Consider the following 24,391-nt stretch of genomic DNA (forward strand, 5'->3'; position numbering starts at 1 on the left):
CCACCACCATTGCTACTATTATTATTACTACCATTACTACTCTATACCTTCTATTACCACTACTACTACTACTACTACTACCACTACCACCACCACTACTACTACCACTACCACTACTACTACTACAACTACTACTAATACTACTACCACCACCACCACTATCACCACCACCACCACTACTACTACTACTACTACTACTACTACTACTACTACTACTACTACTACTACTACCACCACTACTACTACTACTACTACTACTACTACTACCACCATCAACACCACCACCACCACCACCACCACCACCATTTCAGCCCCCGATGGTGGTTGCGTGCGTTATCATTATGTTTTGAATATGTGTGTAGGCTTAATTATCAACACCACGTACAGGCCTAATGATGCGAAGATGACAACTGTAAGAACCAAAAAGTGTCACCCCAAAAAAGTGCCACCAGGTCAGACCCTCCTCCCACCCCTCCGTCCCCCGCTAGCTACGCCACTGCATCACGTTATCTACTCACCTAACCATACAAGTAACTGTCTATGGAGCTTGTTGGTTGATGAGACGAAGCACCAAATGTTTGATAATGCATCTTTACACTCGCAAATACTTCCACAACACACAAACCATCATAACTATCACATATGCACAAGATTACCATTAAGTACACAACTGCTGGTTCGTGAGAATGTTCCCCTGTACACTGACATTACCCAATCAACTCTACAAGTGTCCATACCCGAGCTTAATGACCCTCAAAATTACTATATTACATCCTATACTTACATGTACACTAATACTTAATCAATCTTACGGTATCTTAGAGCTAGGACGTGCGATAATATGACACACAGACCACTCAGCGGCCAACACTAATGCGATCATTTTGAGGTAAGCTTGGGTAGTGGACAGGCAGAGATGCAAACACAGCGGGACACTTGCTTCGGATCGCCAGCTGGAACCACATTCTGAAACACCTCTTTGCAGCACCTCCACTATTTTCACAAGGCTCTCGTTGAAGTAACACGGGTTTAAAGGGTGTTTTTATTGTTCTAGTGACAGATTATCAAGATTCCTTCACTATTAAGAGGATAAACACCCTTAAGAACCCGAGTCCTTATCTCCGTGGGCTTTGAAAATAGTCGTAGTGAGAGAGCAGTGTGTTTCAGATTACAAGTCCAGTACTGCTTCAACCTTACTTAACTTAACAACCACACGTACATTAAAACCTTTGATCACAGTTCCTCCTCAGACCTTCCTGCTTCAGTACAACATTCCAAACCACTCAGTCTTACATCCATAACAACACACAGTACATACAATCCCTGATCACAGTTATTACTCAGACCATCAGCATCACCTTTCATTCCCTTCCGTCACCACTGGAAACCTGTCTCTGTCCTTCCTTCCTCCTCCTCCTCCTCCTCTTCCTCTTCTGGCAGACCGAGGCAGAGCAACTGGCAGACAGACGTAAATTGACCCATGAAAGCGCTGAATTTTTGTGACTTGGGTGACAGCTTGACGCAGAGGAGATACACAGGGATCCCAGCCAGGCAGATACCGATAGCGATGCCAAGTTCCAAGGGGCGCTCCACCACAGGGAACACCACCAGGAATATGGAGACGACGAAGAACAGAACTGCCACCCACAGCCATACCTGAAGGCAGAGATGGATTAGAAAAGAGATAAAAGAGAGATTGATTAGTTTACGTAGAGGAATGGATAGATGGATGTAGAGGTAAACTTTTTTTTTTTAGAGAACCAGCATCAAGAGGACCTTTTTTTTTTTTTTTCATATTGTGTCGCCCTTGGCTGGCTTTCTCTCCTACATAAAAGGACTACGAGGAGTGTAGAAACAGTGACGAACAGAACTGCTACTCAACCATACGTGATGAAAGAGATTCATTAGTAGATAAATAGACAGATAAAAGATAGCTAGAGCAATATAGAATTAGATATTAGAACACTTTTATTTCATCCCACTAGCACAAAAAATAACAAAAATCAAACTCACCAATAAATAATAATAAAAATATCTAATCCTCTTTTCTTTTCTTCTCACTGGCACACAAAACAAGGACAAGATAAGGACAAGATCACGTGTTCTCACCTTAATGGGCCTCTTCTTGTTGGGGTACTTGTATCGAAGCCAGAGCAGCGCCATGATGGACATGAACACAAACACTGACTCGGAGAAACTGACGAGGTTGATGAGGATGAGCGTGTCTGAGGTGGTCAGCATGCACAGAGTCGTGATTCCCTGTATGAGAGAGAGAGAGAGAGAGGTTAGGTAGTGGCATAGTAAGGTCTGTTTTCAAACGCGGTTCTTTCTCACCACAACTGATTTCCAAGGACACAGAGATGATTAGCCACGTTTTATGACTATTTCTCCTAGTAAAAATATAGAAATCTTGTTCATCTGTCATTAGAATCCGAGCTACAATTTCAGAACCCCGTCAAACTTCCACTAGAGCCTTTGAAAGTAGTAAAGGTGGTTTGCATAAGTACCTGAAAGATAAGAGCAGGGACTGGCGTGTAGTTCTTGGTGTTGATGAGGCCCAGAACTTGAGGTAGGTGGCCATCCCTCGCGCCCACGAAGAAGAGACGGGAGCAGGCGAAAATCAGCCCATTCAGACTGCCAAATGTGGACAGGGCGACGAAGAGAGGCATGGCGTACGTCACTACCCCTAATACCTTACTGGAGAAGGACTGGGGATGCGAGAGAATGAGAGAGAGAATAGAGTAACTGTACGTGTCTTTTGATGTTTCGTGCAGGGACAGTTGCACATCTTTTTTTTTAATGTTTTATGGCCAAGGGAACATAAAACGAAATAAAAGACCCACTGAGTTGCCAATCCCCTTGCAGGTCCGAGAGAGTTACTCCTAAAAGGGATAAATGTCATGAAATCTCCTTCTTATCTCCTTCAGTACTGGGACGCATTTTTTTTCTATGAGTTTTGGATGTGATTAGATGATTTTATTTAGATTAGCAAGCGTCTATGGAGGTCAGAAGATTAATGGCTACAGTCTACACTATTTTAATCCTCACGTAAGTTTCTGAAGCTGTGTAAAATCACCAAATAGTAAGCAGAATGAATATGAAAACGTGTCTTGGTACTGAAGGGGCTAAATGAGGACAAGTCATAGGAAGTTGGAAATACGGAAGCAGGTAGGGAGTTCCAGAGTATGCTTGAGGGTTTAAATAAGACCAAACTACTACTACTACTACTACTACTACTACTACTACTATTACTACTACAGTGTCGGCGGTTGAAGTTACGACCTGTAAAAGTGCGCGGAGAACATTTAAATTCTGAACGCTTTATATTCAAAACGCTCTAGTCTATCTCAAATATTACTACTACTACTACTGCTACTACTATACTGCTACACACACGTACACGCACACACTCACCAAGGCCACAGCGTTGGAGGAGAGGATCGCGTCAGGGTCCAGCACGGCGAAGTAAGCCACGTTGGTGAGGAAGTAGATTATTGTCACGATGGGAAGCGAAATGCAGATGGCTCGGGGAAGCGTCCTGGAAAGAGAGAGAGAGAGAGAGAGAGAGAGAGAGAGAGAGAGAGAGAGAGAGAGAGTTACGTCATTGTTGTTGTTGTTGTTGATTGGTTACTGTTTAAATAAGGATGTATTGTAAAGGAGAATAAATAAAGAGGATAATGTTGTTGTTGTTGTTGTTGTTGTTGTTGTCAATGTTCTTGTTATTATTCACAAAGTATTGTTTCATAAAAAAAAAATGTCAGCTACTATTACTACTACTACTACTACTACTACTACTACTACTACCACTACCTTTATTATTATCACTACTACTTTTACTACTACTACTACTACTACTACTACTACTATTACTACTTTTATTATTACCACTACTACTACTACTACTACTATTATCATTTCTACTACCACTACTACTACTACTACTAATACCACTACCACAACTACTACTACTACTACTACTACTACTACTACTACTACTACTACAACAACAACAACAACAACAACAACAACAACAACAACAACAACTACTACTACTACTACTACTACTACTACTGCTACTACTCACTTGTACGGCTCCTTCAGTTCCTCCACCACGAAGTTAAGTGTGTTCCTGTGGGCAGCAGAAAAAAACCTTAGCAATTCAGTCACTTAGAATTAATGTTGGTCGTCACTAGTATTCCTGTAATAGTAACGTGAATACAGCTAGTCTTTACTAATGCATCTTCTTCAGTCACATTTTATTACTGCTATCTAAACTTCCATAATAAAGGGCGATTGTTTCCCACTGTAGATTTATATAGAAATGGTTCGCAGTGGTACAGTGGAACCATGCGTGCTTTGGGGTCCGAGGGGTCTCCAAGCGCACGGGTTCGAATCCTGTCCACGGTCCAAATGTAGGTTGGGCTTCCTCACTCGGGGCAACGGTTTCCTAGCGGGTGGGCTTTGAGATAGGAGGTACCAAAATAGTACTCCCTTTAGCCAATAAATTCTCGTGAAAAGCCCACATGCTATTAAAAACTTATGTGGAGCTCCAAGTTACTCTATCCTTAGTAAATTATGAATAAATTAGACACTGAAATGGATGAATGAAAGGTATACTGAGGAAAATAAGAATAAAAATGTGCATTCCTATCTCAGCTTCTGCCGGTCTTTCCTTACCAGCCAGCAAAGGAGTTGAACTTAACCGAGAAGTTAGCGAAGGTTAGATGGAGGAGAGAGAAGAGAAAGGAAAAGGAAGAGAACGAGATTTGTGGACCCTCAATCGAAAACTGCCTTCTCTTTGCTAAAACAAGTACTGGTATTAGGTCAGTGTTCAGAAACTCTTTGGTCTCTCACCACAATTATTTTTCAAGACCACAGAGACGATTAGCGGGGTTTTAAGATCGTTTCTCCGGTTAATAATGTAGAAATCTTTGTCAGTCTACCTATAAAACCGTAGAAATACCTTAAAAACTCGTGTGAATTTAGATAAAGCATTTCGAAATAGTGGGGGGTGAAGCAGAGAAGTGTTTGAGAATACAGACTGCACGAGTAGGTAGGCACTGACCAGCCAGCAAAGGAGAAGAGACCCTGGTAGAAGGCTGTGGAGATGCCAGTGACGCTCCAGTTGGTATTGTAGAACATTTTCTGATAGTTCTCCGTGTGTCCCGAGGCGAGGTGGTAGAAGCCGGCGCCGATGATGAGGGAGAGAGCCAGCACCTTGCCAGCCGTGAACACACTCTGCACCGTCTTCGCCCATTTCACGTTAGCGCAGTTCAGCCACGTCAGGAAGCCTTCAGGAGGGAGAAAGATGGATAGAAGTGTGATGTGGTTAAGACTAATGGTTGTAATATGAGATGTGTGATTGGTGAAGATTGGTAAGTGTAATATAAGTTGTCTTCATAAGTAGTTTAGCCACGTCAGCCAGGAAGCCTTTGAGAGAGAGAGAGAGAGATAGGTGTAAGTGCATGTGTGATCTGGCTAAGAGTGATGGGTGTAATATGAGCTGTTGTCTTCTAGTTTAGCCACGCCAGGAAGAGAGAGAAAGAAATGGATAGAGATACGATGTGATTGAAATATGAATAGATTTAGTAGCTACACACACACACACACACACACACACACACACACACCACCTACCAACTAGTACTGTTACTACTACTGCTACTACTACTACTACTACTACTACTACTACTACTACTACTACTACTACTACTACTACTACTACTACTACTACTACTACTACTACTACTACTACTACTACTACTACTACTACTACTACTACTACTACTATTACTTCAATCCTTATTAGTCACCTGTATTAATTAATGAATTTTCCTTACATAAGAGGTTGATCTGCCTGAGGGGGAACAACAAATTGAAAAAAGGAACAAATGAATAGATAAATTAGTAAATAAATAACTGGATAAGTATGTAAGGGAATTAAAGACCCACTCAAGATGTTAGTCTGCAAAGAAAATGAAAAAAAAAAAACTAAAATAAAAAAATGAGAATAATTATCTTGTAACCTTAAAATTATGTCTCTCTCTCTCTCTCTCTCTCTCTCTCTCTCTCTCTCTCTCTCTCTCTCTCTCTCTCTCTCTGAAGATGTTAATTTTAAAGGAAAATGACAAAGTAACTGTAAATAAATAAACAAAAATGAGAATAATTATAACCTTAAAAACTACGTCTCTCTCTCTCTCTCTCTCTCTCTCTCTCTCTCTCTCTCTCTCTCTCTCTCTCTCAAGGCCAACACACAGACTCCCATCTATCAAGGGTCAGGGAGGACTACAAGGACACGCGCCCTGGCCACGAGGCGTTCCTAAGGGTGACGCTTGGGTGCCCGCCCGGTTACATAAAGGGCCGCTCTGTTTGTTGTGATGCCCGCCAGAGTTCCTTACCACTCTCACTACATAGACGCTGTAGAATGTAAGCTGCGTGTTGTTTACTTTACTGCAGACACTGTGGGGTGTTTTGGTAGTCGCTGTCATAATAAACACTTGCCTTTGTGACTAATATCAATGTGATTATTGCTGTTTCTACGTGTTACTGCTCCTTCTTCTCCTTCTTTTACTCCTCCTCCTTACCCTCCTCCTCCTTCTCCTCCTCCTTCCCCTCCTCCTTCTCCTCTTCTTCTTAATCCTTTTCCTCCTCTACTAGTGTTACTACTACTACTATTGTTACTACTACTACTACTACTACTACTACTACGGGTACTGCTACTACTGCTACAACTACTGGTACTATTACTACAACTACGTATTACTACTACTACTACTACGCACTACTACTACTATTGATATTTTACTACTACTACTACTACTACTACTACTACTACTCTAAAACTACTATTTCTATTACTTCTGCTGCTACTACTACTACAACAACAACAACTACTACTACTACTACTACTACTACTACTACGGACTAAACCATACAAAAATAAAACAAAAAGAAAATAAAGAAAAAAACAATAAATCATAAGCAAGTAAGAATAGAAAACACACCACCACCCACCACCACCACCACCACCACCACCATCACCACCAACTCACAGATCACCACGGCGGCCAGGAGTTTGGTGGGGATCTCTGGAATAACGTCGCAGTTCGGAAAGGCTGGCTTGGTGATGTAGGTGGCGAAAGTAAGAGCCATCACTGTGTTGGAGGTGGGCAGGATGAGGAGCAGGGTGACCCACAGGAAGAGGAAGGCTGGCAGGGGTCCGAACACTTCGTAAATGTAAGCATAGTCTCCGCCGCTGCGAGGAATGAGGCAACCTGAAGGAGTAGCAGAAGAAGGGAATGAGTATAAGTTATCTGAAGTAGGAACGGTTTTGTGAATTAGTGAACGTTACATACAAGAAAAGGAGAGGTGGGAAGGGCCATTATAAGGGATGGAGTAGCCTGAAGGAGTGGCAGAAGAAGGAATGAGTGTTTGTAAGTTATCTAAAGTAGGGAAGGGCTTTTTAAATTAGTTTACGTCAAGCACAGGAAGAGGAGAGCTGGGAAGGGCCATTATGAGAGATGAAGTAGCCTGAAGGAGTGGCAGAAAAAGGAAATGAGTGTTTGTAAGTTATCTGAAGTAAGGAAAGGCTTAGTGAGTTAGTTTACGTCACACACAGTCTCCGCCACTGCTAGGAATGAGGCAACCTGAAGGAGTAGCAGAAGAAGGAATGAGTGTAAGTTATCTGAAGTAGGGAATGGTTCTGTGAGTTAGTTAACGTCACACACAGGAAGGGAAGGCTACTGGGAGGAATGAGGTCAGGGTGTAGTTAACACGACGAAGGGGAAGACTGGGAGGGATGAGGCAGCCTGAAGGAGTAGCAGAAGAAATGAGTGTAAGTTATTTGAAGGAGAAGGGTTTTGTGACCTATATAATGTTACATACACGAAGGGGAAGACTGGGAGGGCCACTGAGAGGGACAAGATAGCATGAAATAATGGTACAAGAGAGCCTTTTATCTTTTTTTCCTAGTTAGTGTTAAAAAAATGGTTTTGTAGATTACCTGAAGGGCGAAGAAGGGCTGGGGTTTCTAAGTTACCTGGAGTGGGCTTTCAAAACTACCTGAAGGAGTGGCTGAAGGAAAGGTGAGTTTTGTGAGTTATCTGAAGGAAGAGGAAAAGAAAAGATGCGTTTTGTAAGTTATCCGAGAGAGAGAGAGAGAGAGAGAGAGAGAGAGAGAGAGAGAGAGAGAGAGAGAGAGAGAGAGAGAGAACGATTAAATTATAACATACTCTAAAAAAAAAAATAATAATAATAAAGAAAGGTTCCACTCACACAGTCTTGTTAGATATACATAGGATGGAATCAAAAGCTTTTCGTCTCATCAACTCTCCTCTTCTGACTATAACTGTCTTCAGCCTCTTTCTCACCGCCGAAATGTTGCATCTCTTTCTTTCTTTTATCGCTATTTTCATGCTAACTGTTCTACTGTTCTTGCTAGCTGCATGCCTCCCCTCCTCCTGCCGCCTCACTGCACAAGGCTTTCTTCTTCCTCTCATCCCTATTCTGTCCAACTCTCTAATATAAGAGTTAACCAGTACTCTCAATCATTCATACCTTTCTCTGGTAAACTCTGGAACTCCCTGCCTGCTTCTGTATTTCCGCCTTCCTACGCCTTGACTTTTTTTAAGAGGGAGGTTTGAAGACATTTGTCCCTGGCTTTTGGCTGATTCTTTAATAATATTTTAGGGAACTTGCTTTCAAGTGAGCCTTTTTTTTATGTTTTGTTGCCCTTGGCTAGTTTCCCTCTGGCATAAAAAAATATTAAATCTCTCTCTCTCTCTCTCTCTCTCTCTCTCTCTCTCTCTCTCTCTCTCTCTCTCTCTCTCTAATTTAACTACAAAATAATTAGTTTTAGTTTTGTAGGAAAAGCCTACACACACACACACACACACACACACACACACACACACACACACCTTGTCATAATCTCTCTCTCTCTCTCTCTCTCTCTCTCTCTCTCTCTCTCTCTCTCTCTCTCTCTCTTCACTAGGCCACAAGTTTATCACGTATCAACACGGAAACTACTGGGTATCGAGGTCACAGCCTGCCTCTTGTACTGAAGTCGCTACTCTCTTATTTAGCAAAGAGGCGACCACGTGATAGCCAGTGTCACGCAGCCACACACACGGACAGACAGACAGACAAACAGGGAGACAGTGTGGATAAGTAGATAGATAAATAGATAGAGTGAGAGATAAATAGATAGATAGATAGTGTGATAGATAAATAGAGTAATAGATAGGTAGAGAGACGGGCATACAAACATAAAGACGGATAGACAGATGAAATAGGGAGACAGACAGACAGACAGACAAGCAGACAAAATAGATATATAGATAACATAGAACATAGAATGACTCATGTAATTCTGCTGATAGATAGATAAAATAGATAAAAAGATAGACAAAACAGACGAATATAGAAACAAACACAGATAAAAAAAATGAAAGAAAAAGAAGAAAAAACACTATTCTGACACGAGAGAGAGAGAGAGAGAGAGAGAGAGAGAGAGAGAGAGAGAGAGAGAGAGAATATATCAAACTAACTCACCTAATTCAGCATAGCACAGAGCACCGACGAGAGACAGGATTCCAGACACAGCCCACACGATTAGCGCTACTCCAATACTTCCGCTAAACTGTAGCACACCCTTGGGAGACACGAATATACCAGAACCAATGATGATTCCTACTATAATCCCCACACCGTCCATCAAACCCAGTTCCTTCTTCAGTTTTAAGTTCCCTTCCTGCTCTATCAAGTTGTCCTTCGAAGTCGCGTGGGTAACATTGCAGTCGTCGTAGTTTTCCGTGTCACAGCTAGCGTAGTCTTCTGGAGGCGCCGTTGGGTTGACGTCCCTTCTTCGAGGTGCCATTGTGAAGGTGTTTCGTTGCGGTTCTGGTGTTCCTCAGGGTTTTAGCGTTAGTTTTGGAGTTTCTATTGTGATTTAAGGTAGTTTTGAGGTTTTCCTGCTAGAATATGAGTGGTTTTTTTAGTTTTGGGGTTCTATTGTGTTTTAAGGTAGTTTTGAGGTTTTACTGTTAGGTTATGTGTCTTTTTGAGGTTCTGGGCTTTTTCTTTGGGGTTGAAGGTTATTTGTGGGTTTTACGTGTTTTTTTAGGGTTTTCAGTCCTCTATGGTGAAGTTTCAGATTATCACAATTTATTTTTCAAGAATTGTCACGTGTTTTTATTCTTTACTGCGCGTCTGGGTGAAGTCTCTAAAAGCGGACTGTTTTCAAAGCCTACAGCGATGATTCGTCGAGTTGTCACAAGTGTTTCTCCCATTGATGATGTAGAGTCTCGTCACACTGGCACTGAAATCACAAAGAATGCATTTTAAAACACCGATAACTTCCACTACCATTTAAACTGCTAATTCCTAACTGCTGAATGCTTTGGTGCGCCTAAAATATAAACATTCCCATGTCAGAAAAAATATATTTTGAATTGTATGCCATGAATGGCAAATATCCAAAATGCAGTAATACCGAAGTTTTAAATCCATAAATAAATAAATAGAGCAAGAAATAGGCCTACAAAACTTCGTGGGCTTTGAAAAGCACGGGAACTAGTGACACGTCGGGTGCACTGTATGGTCCGGGTTGAAAGCTGAGTGGTACCAAGCTGGGCCGTTTTCTACGCTCTCTCTCTCTCTCTCTCTCTCTCTCTCTCTCTCTCTCTCTCTATATATATATATATATATATATATATATATATATATATATATATATATATATATATATGTGTGTGTGTGTGTGTGTGTGTGTGTGTGTGTGTGTGTGTGTGTTTCTGCGTATCCTACATGATACGAGTCTTCTGTACAGATGTTTTGTACATATATATATATATATATATATATATATATATATATATATATATATATATATATATATATATATATATATATATATATATATGTGTGTGTGTGTGTGTGTGTGTGTGTGTCATGAATCCTCTGTACAGATGTTTTGTACGTATTGGGTATGTTTGATACAGGTCTGAAGGGAAACGCGCCACGAAAATTCAAAACATTCCCCGCGAAAATTCATGATTACTTAAGCGATCGCCGCGTCACAGTACTCGAGGGGCGTGATTATATAAGCGATCGCCGCAGTTTAAGGGTTAATAGAATCACGAAAAAACACTTTTGGAAACTCACAACTTTCACCACGACCTCTCAAACAATCACTAAATTCTTGTAAACTCCAATTGCTTTCACGAAAACTACTGGAACTGCGAAAACACTTATGAAAACTTGGTAAACCATTGATAAATCTTTCTAAACACCAGTAACTTCTATCAAAACGCGTTAAACTACCACTGGGATACGAAAAACACATATGGAACCACGAAAACACCAATAATATCCATTGGAACCTGCCAAACTAAAACTAGAACCACGAAAACACACCAACTTCCACTAGAAGTTACTAAGCTATCATTGGAGCCACGAAAGCACCATCAACTTCCATTAGAATCTGTTAAATTATCACTGGAATCTCAAAAAACTTCAATAATATCCACTAGAACCTGCAAAACTATCACTAGAACCACGAAAACTTATCAAAATATTACTGAAAACCTCAAAACGTCAACATTGCCCGCTAGAACTTGCTAAACTATCACTGAAATCTCCAAAACACCTTCAACTTCCACTAGAACCTGCAAAACTATCACTAGAACCACGAGAACTTACCGAATATCACTGAAACCTAAAAAAAACTTTAATAATTCCCACTAGAACTTGCTAGACTATCACTGACACCTCCAACACACCTTCAACTTCCACTAGAACTTACAAAACCACTACTGGAACCACGGAAAACACACCCAAAGTACCTTCAGCAAGAGTCCAGTTCGAAGTGGTCGCGTCGAGGCACCGAAGTGATTGAGAAGGCAAGGAAGAGGCTGAGACTGAGAGAGGGACACAGACACACAGAGGGAGAGGTTGAGTAATCCCACACGCTAGAAGGTTACTTAAGGGTCCTTCTGCCACCACCACCACACTACTACTACTACTACTACTACCACTACTGTTACCACTGCGAAGGCTCTTGTGTTGATGTTCACTGGTACGAAAGGAGATTGTGGCCGACCTTGTCTGTCTGGGTGAGTGTCTGGTTGAGAGAGAGAGAGAGAGAGAGAGAGAGAGAGAGGTTACGTCTTATTATCCCAGTTTCTCTATACATCAAATCCTTTCTTGTTTTTTTTTTTTTTATGAGAATTGTTGCTTTTAGAGGTTGAAGATTGCATGCACAAACTAATTATAATTTTTACATAATTTTTGGTATTCTTGCATCTAATAGTCTTGATTTAACTATGAAGTGCATCTAATTTGTCCTTCTTTCTTATATTGAATTAGTGTATCTTTGAAAATGTCCTTGTTTGATGTAATTCTCTTAATCTATATCTATTTTTTTCATTTTTTTGTTTTCCTTTATAATTTGATCATTTTATCCTTTCTTAATTCATTTGTCCTTTCTTACTTTGCATTATGGAGCTATCAAAATTTTCTTGTTCATTTGATCTTTATTATCTCTATTCTTTCTTAATTTCTCGTCACTTTAATCTAATGTACATTTTTGTTTTTCATCATCTTATCTTTTCTTTTTTTTCTGTTATTTCTCATTTGTTCTTTTTTATTTTGAATCATGGAAGCTATCAAAACTTTCTTGTTCATTTGATCCTTATTATCCCTATCTTTCTTAACCGATCGTCACTATTTTTTTCATCATCTTATCTTTTCTTCTTTTTCTATTATTTCTCATTTGTTCTTTCTGATTTAGAATTATGGAAGCTATCAAAATTTTCTTGTTCATTTGATCCTTATTATCCTATCTTCATTTCTTGACTCTATTATTTGGTGTTCGTTGTTTTTTCATCTTATCTTTTCTTCTTTTCGAATATTTCTCATTTGTTCTTTCCTATTTTGAATTATGGACGCTATCAAAATTTTCTTGTTCATTTGATCCTATCTTCACTTCTTGACTCTATTATTTGATGTCCACTGTTTTTTCATCTTATCTTTTTCTTCTTTTTCTATTATTTCTCATTTGTCCTTTCTTGTTTTGCATTATGGGAACTATCAAAATTTACTTGTTCATTTGATCCTTATAATCTCTATCTCTCTTCATTTCTCGTGTCTATAATTTGATGTCCATCTTTTTCATCCCCTGATCCTTCCTTCGTTTTCTATCAGTTCTCATCTGTTCTTTCTCATTTTGAATAATGGGAGCTAGCAACATTTACTTGCTCATTAAATCATTATTATCTCTGTCTTTCTTAATTTATTGTCTCTGTAATCTGACCTCCATTTTTTTTTTTTTTATTATGTTATCCTTCCTTCTTTTTTCTATATCATGTGTCTGTCTATCAAACTTGACCCAACACTCAAGTGGGCCTTTTTTTTTTTATTATTATTATTTTTTTTTTTTTTGCCCTTGACTGGCTCTTTCTACATAAAAAAAAAAACTAATGACGAGACAATCTTTCGTGTACATTAATATCTTGCAGCTTCCTTAATATAAATGTTCTAATTACTATTCTATCCCTCATTTATCTTTTTATCCTTCTTCCTTTCTATATCATCCATAATATGTCCGCTAACCTAATAATTGTCACAGGGAATCTGATCTATAAATCTAATTCTTGTTGCTTATCCTTTGTGTTCCTGACTTCCTGTGCTCTCCTTTCTACTCTCTTTTCTTGGTAAATGTAGTGCAGTATTAGTAACTGTTATAACACCCAAGCTTCCTCTTATAACTAAATACATTGTCATTCTTTTTTTTTTTTTTTTTCCCCTCTATTCATCTATTCGTAATGCCACAAAGAGACTATTTCATAATTTATCTTCTTTATATAAATCCTTTGTACTTTCAACAGCTGTATATTTTCATTTCAACTGCACTTAATAGATTCAGATCACTACAATTAAGACAATTAACACAACACCTGAAGATGGAGTATGTATTAATCTATTCGTAATACCACAAACAGACCATTCAGTCTCACTCCTATATGAAACCCAATGTAGGGTAGACTGTACTTTCAACTGCTACTTATTTATTTATCTATTTTATTTATTTATTTTTTTCAGATCACAAAAAATTAAGACAATGGTGAAAAAAATGGAACAGCTTCGTCACCTTTACATAAACCAATCACTTTCACCACCTGTATATTTCCACTTCATTAGAGTGTTACAGGGAGAGGTCGAGAGAAGGAGAAACACGCAACACAACGCAGACAAACATCATAATGCGTGGAGGGATCATTCATTACAAGACGGCTCCTAAATATCCATCGATTCCTCCTCTCCTTTGCAAATTCTTCACTTCCAACGATATTAATACGAAAATTAGCTTCATTAGATCTTACAGGTTCCGATTAGTCTACGGAACACACTCGCAACACCAGAACATCAGTAAAGAACGTACTCCAACACCAGCAACCACCACCACGCACGGCACAGTCTCGAATACACTTGTCACTTCGTCCTTCTGTTTCTCTTGCGCACGCCACTTTGGAAACTTGGGTTTATATATATTTACACTTCAATGACACAGATCAGGTTTTTAAATACATCTTCTATATCAGAATACACCAAAATACGTATTTCTGAACACCACACACCGCGGACATTCGCCACAACACGTCACAGCCTCGTGTCCTAATATTTAAGACGAATCACACGCAAACTTGAAATATTCGTTCAAATCGCTTCTTAAGATACTCACTATACCAAAATACGACAAAAACAACGTATTCCTGGACACCACACACCGCTATGGACACTCGCCACAGCCACAGCACGCCACAACACACCACAGCACACCAAAGGCTCGTCTCCTAATGCTGGTTGAGGTTGGGTGCAAGATGCCTGGGCAAGGGTGACGGTGGGTTCAGCTATGACATGCCTCGTGCCTCGCTCTCCTATCTGCTGCTGCTGCGTGGTTGGTCCCTCAGGCAGTCCTTGACCAAAGCCACACACACACACACACACACACACACACTGGTTCTTTGTTGGTATTATGTGACTTAGGACAGAGGTTTCAAATATTGTGATGATGTGATGTGATGTGATGTGATGTGATGTGACTCTCTCTCTCTCTCTCTCTCTCTCTCTCTCTCTCTCTCTCTCTCTCTCTCTCTCTCTCTGCTTTTTTATTTCGAATTGAACTTAATTTGCATAAACGTCAATCTTCTCTTCTCCTCCTCCTCCTCCTCCTCCTCCTCCTCCTCCTCCTCCTCCTTCTTCTTCTTCTTCTTCTTCTTCTTCTTCTTCAGGCACGTTTAGGTAACAACGTTTTTTTCTTTTTCTTTTTGTTAAATAACCCGTTCTCTGTTCCCCGGTCAGTATCCTTCTCTCTCTCTCTCTCTCTCTCTCTCTCTCTCTCTCTCTTACACGGAATATTAAGCCGAAAATAAATGACCACAATATTTTCATCTATCGTCAACAAACAACCCCCCCCCACACACACACACTAAATAACAACGCTTTTTATACAGATCTTTTCTCAACTCATTCACTTATTTTCTACATAAACAAAACGCACTAAGTCAAAACACCACAAAAACATTCTCGTAGCAACAAACTATGCCATATACATACACACACACAAACACTAAATGACATCGCTTTTTAGTTCCTCTCTTAGCCTATTGATTTATTTTCTACATGCACAAAGCACGCGAAGTCAAAACACCACAAAACATTCTCGTAAAAGCACGAATCGTCAACAAATCACCACACACACACACACAAACACAAATAACAACGCTTTTTAGTTCCTCCCTTAGCCTATTCACTTATTTTCTACATACACAAGGCACATGAAATCAAAACACCACAAAAAAAAAAAAAAAAAAAACACTCCTGTAACCTAACCACGAATCAGATTTCCCTCGTTTTCTGTCAGTCAATATTTCTCCATGACTCGATCGTTGCCCTCCAGTGTTGTCTAGTTGTTTATGACCAGAACTAGGCATTCACTGGACGTCCTGATCTATAAAATGCCCTGCACTGAGTTTAGAAGATGACGTGTGTGTGTGTGTGTGTGTGTGTGTATGTTACTAGTTACTGTGAGGAAGTGGAGGACGAGAAGGGTAGAACTGAGGTGGTGATGGTGGGGGTGTGCGGATGTTTACTGGTTCGCCGGGTGGACTAGTAGGTGTGTGTGTGTGTGTGTGTGTGTGTGTGTGTTGGGTACCGGTTTGTGGAGGGAGGAGGAGGAGGAGGAACAGGGGAGATGCTGGAATCAAGTAGGAGGAGGAGGAAGAGGTGGAAGAGGAGGAGGGTGGGATGGTCTTATAGAAGTGTGTGTGTGTGTGTGTGTGTGCGTGTGCGTGTGTGTTAGGAACAGAAGTAAGAAGGAGGAAAAAGCAATATGACTTCACAGGAGGATATGAGAAAGAAGAGGAAGAGGAGGAAGAGACATTACCTCACACACACACACACACACACACACACACACAAGGTCAGAGCTAAAGTTACCTCATTTCCAACACGCCCCCTGTCGATCCTAAAACCTTCCTATCTCCCTTCATCTCCCTTACATCACCGTGTCTCTCTCTCTCTCTCTCTCTCTCTCTCTCTCTCTCTCTCTCTCCTTTTAGTTTGTCGGTACTCTTTTGAATCTTTACTACTCTCTCTCTCTCTCTCTCTCTCTCTCTCTCACTGGTAAATTCCTTGCCTCATGCTCTCAAGGTTCCCCAGTGGTTCGTCGTCCCAGGCTAACTCCTTCAGTACTGAGACTCGTTTTTACCTTGAGTTTGGGTCCGATTAGACGATTTTGTTGACACTAGGAAGGGTCTATGGAGGTCAGAGGATTAATGGCCACAGTCTTCACTATTTCAATCCCCACACAAGTTTCTGAAGCTGTGTAAAATCGCTAAATACTTTAAGCAGAATAAATTTGGAAGTGAGTTATGGTACTGAAAGGCTCAAGGCAGTTTTTTTTTTTCCATTTTTTTTTCTAGAAGTAGCGCCATGCAACGTAACTGCATGGGATAAATGAATAGATAAAGAATTCAGGATATGACCTTGGTGTTGTGGCGCCATATAGCTCTCTCTCTCTCTCTCTCTCTCTCTCTGGTGGTGTTCAAAAGGTTGGTTATAAAAAGTAATGTAAAAAATGCAACTATATATAGACACACAAACATATGTCGCAATATCTCTCTCTCTCTCTCTCTCTCTCTCTCTCTCTCTCTCTCTCTCTCTCTCTCTCTCTCTCCGTGCCCTGACCACTTCTAACGCATTGTACAGTATCAAACAGCGTGTGTAATTTTATATCCTAGCATTATCACATGTTTGTCTTATTAGCTCCGTTCGTCCTTGTGGTTTCCAATGTTTGTTTTTGTTATATACTTTTAGTTAAGGGAACAAGTGTGGCATTCATTAGTGTTGTACTAGTAGTAGTAGTAGTAGTAGTAGTAGTAGTAGTAGTAGTAGTGGTGGTGGTGGTGGTGGTAGTAGAAGTAATAGTAGCAGCAAGAGGAGGAGGAGGAGCAGAAGGTGAAGGAGGAGGAGGAGGAGGATGTGGAGGTGGAGGAGGGGAGGAGGAGGAGGAGGAGGGCGAGAAGAGTAGTAGCAGTAGTGGTGAAAGTAGTAGTAGTAGTAGTAGTAGTAGTTCTTGTTGTAGTAGTAGTAGTAGTGGTAGTAGTAGGTAGTTTAGTAGCAATAGTAGTAGTAGTTGTTGTTGTAGCGAAGAGGTTATATAATGTGATTAAAGAGAGAGAGAGAGAGAGAGAGAGAGAGAGAGAGAGAGAGAGAGAGAGAAAGTTATCATCACCCTCCTTAACAAAACACTAAAAACAAAATCAAACATTCTATCTATTCAACTGTTTATTTTCCTCATATATTTACAACATTAACTCTCACATTTACTTACTTATTGCTTCACTCACTCACTCGCTCATTCACTCTGTCTTTACACTCACTCTCCCTCGCCGAAGTCGTACCAAAACAACAACAAAGCCACTGAAAATTTGAATGGTAGCTATTCCCTTGAACTTTCACGTCATTTTAGAGCTTTTTCCGGTACTTTTACTGAATGGATCTTGTGCTTACTGACTGGAGACTTTGAATAACATGATAACTGTTCACTGGTTTATTAGAATCCCGTTTTTTTTATATGATTTTTAAGGGGTAGCGTGTGAGGCAGTATGAGTGAGCCAGCTGATCACCATTCCAACGCTACCAAACCTGCTGAATCCAACCCTACACACCCTGCACACCTTACCAGCCCTGTTCAGCCTAACCCTGCACCAAACAGAACCCCAAAGAACACCCCAGTCCGCCACCCCTGCCTGAACACCCCACCCAGTACTTCACCCCTGCTCCTCGGCGCTTCTTCCCTCACCAGGCCGGCCATACGCACCCCGCAGCCTGTCAGTCTAGTGGAGTACCTGAGAGAGGAGCCTAGGACACTGTATATTGACCCACACCTGTTCCCTTCAGGCTTGGAACCCGGGGATGTGGTGGAGGTGTCGGGTCCTGCTAACTGTGGTAAATCTATGCTAGCGCTCTCTCTAATTGCCACAGCTCTCCTCCCTGCTGTGTGGTGTGGCGTGCAGGTCGGCGGATGTGAAGCTGGGGTGCTGTATATCGACTGTGAGCAGCATTTCAGCATTTTCCAGCTTGTTAATCTGATGTATCGTAAGGTGAAGATAAGAGTTAAGTTGGCCAGGGGGGCTTTGAAGGAACACAGACGGAGTGGAGTAACAGACACGGCAGTTATCGCTAATATTCGTGACCTTACTGAACTTTTGCGATATAGCACATCCATTTTAAAGGACAAGATACAGGACATGGTGCAGGGGCGTCTCGAGGGCTTCCACTACATTGGCTGCCTTCAAAGTGCGCAGTACCCGATCGCTCTGGGCTCCATAGACGAACACCTGGCCAAGAACAGTGATGTGTGTCTCCTGGTGGTGGACAGCCTCTCTGCTTTCTCCTGGCATGACTGGATATACAAAGCCAATGGGAAGTTTGTGGAACTGAAAAAATATTACGATAAACTCCTTAGTGTTCTTCTGGCTAGCGTTAAGAAGTATAAGGTTGCTCTCATTGCCGTTAAACAAGCGCTGTTCCTGAAAATGTGCGAGGATAACCCCAGGAAAAGCGTGGAGGATGAGGAGGAGGTGCGGGAGGAAAGTGTGGTGTTGGATGATGATATGGAGGAAGGTGATGTGACGGGGAACATGATGGAGAATGAATACCTTGGCTACACGTGGGTTAGCGGTGTCACGTGTCAGGTTATCATGTCAAAGGTGCGAGTTGGCAAGGGCTTGTCGAGTGTTAGTCCAGGGAATAAAGACACAAAGAACGTGGATCTGAATAGTGAGGTGAAGCAGTTGTTCTCAGCGGAAGTGATAAGGAATAAGGAGAGTGTCAAGTTACAGTTTGTCGTCACCGAGGAGGGTCTTATGTGGCAGTAGGCTTTTATGTGTTGTTTTTGTATTGTTTGTCTGTGTTTTATGGATTGGCAGTGAGGTCTTTGTGTATTGGGTAAGGCTGGAGTGAGTATAGCATGTTTTTTAAAGTGAGTGTCAAGTCGACTGTCGATCTATCATGTTTTAAAGTTTTTTTTTTTTTTTTTTTTTTTTTAGTGAATAGCAAGTTTTTAGGTCAGACAAATATAGTTGGTTCTTGTACAGTCATTCTAATCTTTTTGAGAGTTATTATAGCAGGCTTTTAAGTGAGTGTAGCAGTTTATTCATTTATTTTATTATATATATATATATATATATATATATATATATATATATATATATATATATATATATATATAGAGATTTTTTTTTTTTTTTTTGCAAGTGTAGCAAGTTCTTGAGCCTGATAACTTTTCCAGTAAATTTAGCAGGTTCTTGTATGATCAGTCTAGTCTTTTCAGTTATTACAGCAAGCTTTTTAGAGAGTGTAGCAGTTTTTTTTTAGCAAGTTTAGCAAGTTCTTGAGCCTGGTAACTTTAATAAGGTCAGATTCAGTAAATTTAGCAAGTTCTTGTATGATCAGTCTGGTCTTTTTCAGATATTATAGCAAGCTTTTTAGAGAGTGTAGCAGTTTTTTGAGCAAGTGTAGCAAGTTCTTGAGCCTGTAAGTTTAGTAGGGTCTGGTTCAGTGAATTCAGCAGGTTCTTGAGTGAAGTGAGTCCTGGTTCTGATACATTTGAGGTCTCACTGTCTGTATATTTTATTAGTCATAGTTTGGATGTGTTTTACCAAGGCTGTTCCTTTTAATTTAGTACATGTTGAGTTGTATATATTTCTTATATTATTATTTTTTTTTTGTGTGTGTTTTTGTTTAGTGTTTCTTTATGGAAGTGATGTTGTTCTTGTTGTCTTTGTAAATGTCTTGATTTAGCAATTAATTCATGTGAGTTATGTTTTATTGTTTTTATTTATTTGTCCATTTATATATATTTTTTCTCATTTACTTTTTAATATTTTTTCATCCCTAAATTATGTGGTATTTAGTTTGGCAATTGATTTTATGGATATGTTTTCTAATCTCTCTCTCTCTCTCTCTCTCTCTCTCTCTCTCTCTCTCTCTCTCTCTCTCTCTCTCTCCAAAAGTTATATGTAATTGGATGGGGTAGTTAATTAATGTTATATTTTCCAATCGTGTTTTCTTTTTTGTTTAACATTCCCAAAAAATACAATTTGGAATACAATTAAAGTTTTTTTTTGTATCTTTCACCTTATTCAATTTTTATTTTCATTTTTATTTATTTTTTTTTCTACCATTTTTCCTCCCTTCCCAATGCACACTTCACCCACCTCCACTGGAATCTTGAACTACTACTCTTTCTGAGACATCTGTTCTTGTTCTTCCATCCCTTTCAAACATTGTCATGTGTAAAAATATGTAAAAATCTCGACAGTTTCCTTGAGCTACGCCTGCAGTGATGGCCCAGTGTGCTGTGCCCGCCACCCGCCACTGATGAACACCTTCAGGCGCCTCTCACTCAGATGGTCATTGGAGAGGTGAAGGAGTGTCTACCAATTTCCTGCAGCAATTCTCGAGTTTGACGCCTACGCTGCCTTGACCGCCTCAGCCCCAGCAGTGACAGCTCGCCGCCATCCCAGCGTGTGTTTACGTCGATCCACACCCAGGATTCTAGTATATTCCTTGATCCACACCCATCAGAGGCAGCCTGCACGTGCTCGCTACTGCCTCTTGATTCCCCACGATTAGATTCAGTCAGTGGATCGGTGCCAACTCAAAATTATTCAAGACAAATGATTTCTTAAGATTTGCTTGGTGTAAACACGAACGTTGTTGTGGCAGCGAGAACCAAGACTGTCCCAAGTCCCGTCTCCCTCTCCTACGCTCGTGCCTGGGCAGTGGGCAGCGTCGCACTGTAGTACTAATCTGTAGCTCAGCAGGCAGGGATGAGTGTCTCCGCGTGCCTGGTGCCTCTGCTCACCAAGGAGGAACACCTGCTGTGGGCTGAGAGGGTCAAGCCACACCTGCCTCACTGTATTTCGGTAAGTTGGGATTACGTGTACACTACTGAATATATTGCCTGACTGCCTTGTTACTCACCTGCTTTCTACTTGATTGTGTTAGTCTGAGTTTCATTAAGATAGGCATTCACTCTCGTACTTTGCTTACTCCCCTGGCTTATTCACTTGCCCTACTCACCTGATATACTCATTCACCTGACTGACTCATCTAAACCAGTTTGTGTTATGGTAAGACAGGCATATTTACTCTTGTGGTTGGCTTATTCACGTGTACCTGGGCACCACGAGGGCTTACCGACAAACCACGGACCACATTTGTATAAGAGTGCCTCAGAAGTGTAAAGTTAGCGTCAACTCTACCACTGAATTCTTAACCTTTCTGAGATATTCCTTCTAGCTGAGCCACGCCCAAACATTATACCTACTAGTGGTTAGAAGTTGCTCAATATTTTATTTTCATCATTTTCTTTCATGCAGATGCTGAAACAGTCCGAACTTTGCTTTCAGTGTTGTGAACTGTTACTCGTCACGGTGAAAAGGATAAATATAATTGTATTCTTTCGCCAACAGAGAGTTGTCAAAATTACATACCATTTAAAGTTTGTTTCCCAGTGCTGTGAATTGTTGCATATCACGGTGATAAGGCTGAGTCTGTATAGATTATGGGCCAGCACAGTCACACTCCCGGTGTCGTTTGGACTTGTACAACCACCAGAGTGAGAGAACGATCACTCCCCAACAGATTCACGAAGGAATTTGAATGGACCAAATTTGCCACCAGGCACTTCGTAGAAATTCTGAAGGAACATCCTTTCATGTAGAATGTGAAGAATAAGGAATAAAAAAAAAATCAGAAATAAAAGTTTGCAAACAAAACAATAATGATTAATTATTACCGTCCGTGACGAAGCACATCCTCCACCCACCCACTCCCCAACTCGCATTGCAGCTTTTTTTTTTTTTTTTTTTTTTTTTTTTTTTTTTCTTGTGTGTAAGCTCACATATTGGTTCAGCGTCACCCATGCCTCACAAGGCCGCGGATGATGGTGCACAGAATATATATATATATATATATATATATATATATATATATATATATATATATATATATATATATATATATATATATATATATATATTCTCCCTCTGTTCCCCTGCCAACAGATACACAACAACCTGTTGCAGCACGGACATGGCCTGGTGTGTCACGACACATTCTACGTGCTGCGGGACCAGCCACACTCAGCCACCGTGCTGTGTAGGAAGAGGTGAGACAGACTGGGCTGGTGAGGCTGAACGAGTGAGACTGAGTTAGTGACAGCTATTGTATAGATTGATATAATCTCTCTCTCTCTCTCTCTCTCTCTCTCTCTCTCTCTCTCTCTCTCTCTCTCTCTCATAGATAGCCCCTAACACACAGCACATCGGAATATTCTGCCTGAAGGAGGAAGTTGGCACTCTTATAGAAGCTTTGAGGTCTTCACCCGTGATTGACTGGGAAGACGCAAGGAAGACCCATCTCATCCTTCACCACGTGCCTCCCTACGCTGTCGAGCCCTTGGTGAGCCTGCTGCAGGAGAAGGGAGTGAAGGTGTGGTTAATGCCTTGCTTCACCTTCACCTATGACGTTCATCTGGACTCTCACACGCTCAGGTAAGGTGGTGTACGGCTGTACGTGTGTGAAGATAATGAAACAACAACAACAATCACCAGCATCTGTCAAAAGTACCCAAAAACAAAGCACAGCAAACCAAAACAAAAATCAGTGACTTGAAACTACAAAATCAGGGAGACCATACATTCGCAGGGTGCCAGCGGGGTTCCGTGTGTGCAGGCTGGGCAGAGCAGGCGTGCGTCACCTCCTGGAGAACGCCAAGTTTGGTGGAATACCCCTGGACCTCATGTACAGGATGGCAGAGGGCGTGCCTTACATAGGAGTGTACCAGGACCCAACCAGCACGCAGGACACGACGGTAGACCCAGAGAACCTTCCTGCCGCTGCTGACGACGAGGTACCAGTGGCTTGGATTTGCTCGAGTCCCACAGGAGCCGGGGCAAAGTTGATTACAGACGAGAGGTTCAGAAGACGTGGGTTTGGGAAGCTACTGACGACGACGCTAGCGAGGCGACAGGCTGCCCTCCTTGGTTTTATTCCCCATACGTTCGTTGAGGCGGACAATTCTGTCTCAAAAATGATGTTTGACAATTCACCAGGCTGGAGTATGACGCATGAGTGCACATGGATAACTAAATGTCAGGAGTCTGTGTAGCTGGGTGTTGCAGGCTGACTTTATAGTGAACCACAATATTTTCCACCAGCAGGCAACGGGGAGAGAAAATAACGTGTGTGTGTGTGCGTGTGGGGAACATAATTGTTTTTTTCAGTTATTCTTCCCTCTCTTCTTTATATTTTTTTTCTCCTCATTTTCCAAGTCAGTCTTTTTATTTAGTTATCTCTTCTCAGCTTATCCTTCTATCTATCTACTCCCCTGTATTCTCTCTAGTTTTTCATCCTCTTCCTTTCTCTATTCTCTCCATCATTTCCCTGTTTATTAATGTTAAAGTTTGATAATAAAAGGAAAGATAATCACTCGTTTTCTCATTTTATCTTATACCTTCTCGTGGCAATAGCTGGCAATGAGCTCTTCCAGCAAAAGTAATACGTACGTACCTTCAGTCCTTCACTATAGCGGCTGGGAAATCTATAGCGAGCCTATGGTTGCCTGCTGGTTGACGGTATCGAGCGAACTAAAGGCCCTATCACACTGGCCTATAATACGCGGAACCAGGAACATCCGCTCTAGATATATGGAACTTGCCCGGGATTAGCGGAACCAAGTTGGGATGGCTTCATATCCATCCCGGTTCTCCGTATGCTATCCCAATGGAAAAGTAAACATGATATATGTAATAAAAAC

At 41.0% G+C, this 24,391-nt stretch overlaps 3 protein-coding genes across 10 annotated transcripts; 2 read left to right on the forward strand and 1 right to left on the reverse strand.

The window, feature by feature from the left end:
* Window positions 1-197: 197 nt before the first annotated feature.
* On the reverse strand, window positions 198-16,161 carry LOC123513722 (Y+L amino acid transporter 2-like). Of its 8 annotated transcripts, none has more exons than XM_045271114.1 (10): window positions 15,892-16,055; window positions 12,045-12,121; window positions 9,553-10,318; window positions 7,053-7,274; window positions 5,066-5,291; window positions 4,085-4,129; window positions 3,415-3,538; window positions 2,508-2,708; window positions 2,110-2,259; window positions 198-1,656 (listed from the first exon to the last, which is right to left on the reverse strand). In XM_045271114.1, the coding sequence occupies exons 3-10, from the start codon at window positions 9,875-9,877 to the stop codon at window positions 1,375-1,377; spliced, it is 1,575 nt and encodes a 524-aa protein (XP_045127049.1). In that variant the 5' UTR covers window positions 9,878-10,318; window positions 12,045-12,121; window positions 15,892-16,055; the 3' UTR covers window positions 198-1,374. The 8 variants fall into 8 exon arrangements, with proteins under 8 accessions (XP_045127049.1, XP_045127044.1, XP_045127046.1 ...); XM_045271109.1 differs by lacking the exon at window positions 15,892-16,055 and adding an exon at window positions 14,741-14,757; XM_045271111.1 differs by lacking the exons at window positions 12,045-12,121; window positions 15,892-16,055 and adding an exon at window positions 16,085-16,161.
* Window positions 16,162-17,934: 1,773 nt separating this feature from the next.
* Window positions 17,935-19,739, forward strand: LOC123513726 (DNA repair protein XRCC2 homolog). Its single transcript, XM_045271118.1, has 2 exons — window positions 17,935-17,997; window positions 18,149-19,739. The coding sequence occupies exon 2, from the start codon at window positions 18,168-18,170 to the stop codon at window positions 19,440-19,442; it is 1,275 nt and encodes a 424-aa protein (XP_045127053.1). The 5' UTR covers window positions 17,935-17,997; window positions 18,149-18,167; the 3' UTR covers window positions 19,443-19,739.
* Window positions 19,740-20,860: 1,121 nt separating this feature from the next.
* LOC123513728 lies at window positions 20,861-24,063 on the forward strand. Its single transcript, XM_045271120.1, has 4 exons — window positions 20,861-21,494; window positions 22,638-22,741; window positions 22,880-23,126; window positions 23,281-24,063. The coding sequence occupies exons 2-4, from the start codon at window positions 22,666-22,668 to the stop codon at window positions 23,741-23,743; spliced, it is 786 nt and encodes a 261-aa protein (XP_045127055.1). The 5' UTR covers window positions 20,861-21,494; window positions 22,638-22,665; the 3' UTR covers window positions 23,744-24,063.
* Window positions 24,064-24,391: the final 328 nt, after the last annotated feature.

This window comes from Portunus trituberculatus, chromosome 36, assembly GCF_017591435.1.
Source record: "Portunus trituberculatus isolate SZX2019 chromosome 36, ASM1759143v1, whole genome shotgun sequence".
Classification (NCBI taxonomy): Eukaryota; Metazoa; Arthropoda; class Malacostraca; order Decapoda; family Portunidae; genus Portunus; species Portunus trituberculatus.

Bases quoted from the DNA above. Each gene is read 5' to 3' on its own strand.
- LOC123513722 (XM_045271111.1), bottom strand. From the start codon at position 9,877: ATGGCACCTCGAAGAAGGGACGTCAACCCAACGGCGCCTCCAGAAGAC. The intron at 7,275-9,552 runs GTGAGTTAGTTT...CTACTCCTTCAG, and splicing joins TCTGTGCTATGCTGAATTAG to GTTGCCTCATTCCTCGCAGC. The intron at 2,709-3,414 runs GTGAGTGTGTGC...TCGCATCCCCAG, and splicing joins CCTCCAACGCTGTGGCCTTG to TCCTTCTCCAGTAAGGTATT.
- LOC123513726 (XM_045271118.1), top strand. From the start codon at position 18,168: ATGAGTGAGCCAGCTGATCACCATTCCAACGCTACCAAACCTGCTGAA.
- LOC123513728 (XM_045271120.1), top strand. From the start codon at position 22,666: ATGGCCTGGTGTGTCACGACACATTCTACGTGCTGCGGGACCAGCCAC. The intron at 22,742-22,879 runs GTGAGACAGACT...TCTCATAGATAG, and splicing joins ACCGTGCTGTGTAGGAAGAG to CCCCTAACACACAGCACATC. The intron at 23,127-23,280 runs GTAAGGTGGTGT...ATACATTCGCAG, and splicing joins CTGGACTCTCACACGCTCAG to GGTGCCAGCGGGGTTCCGTG.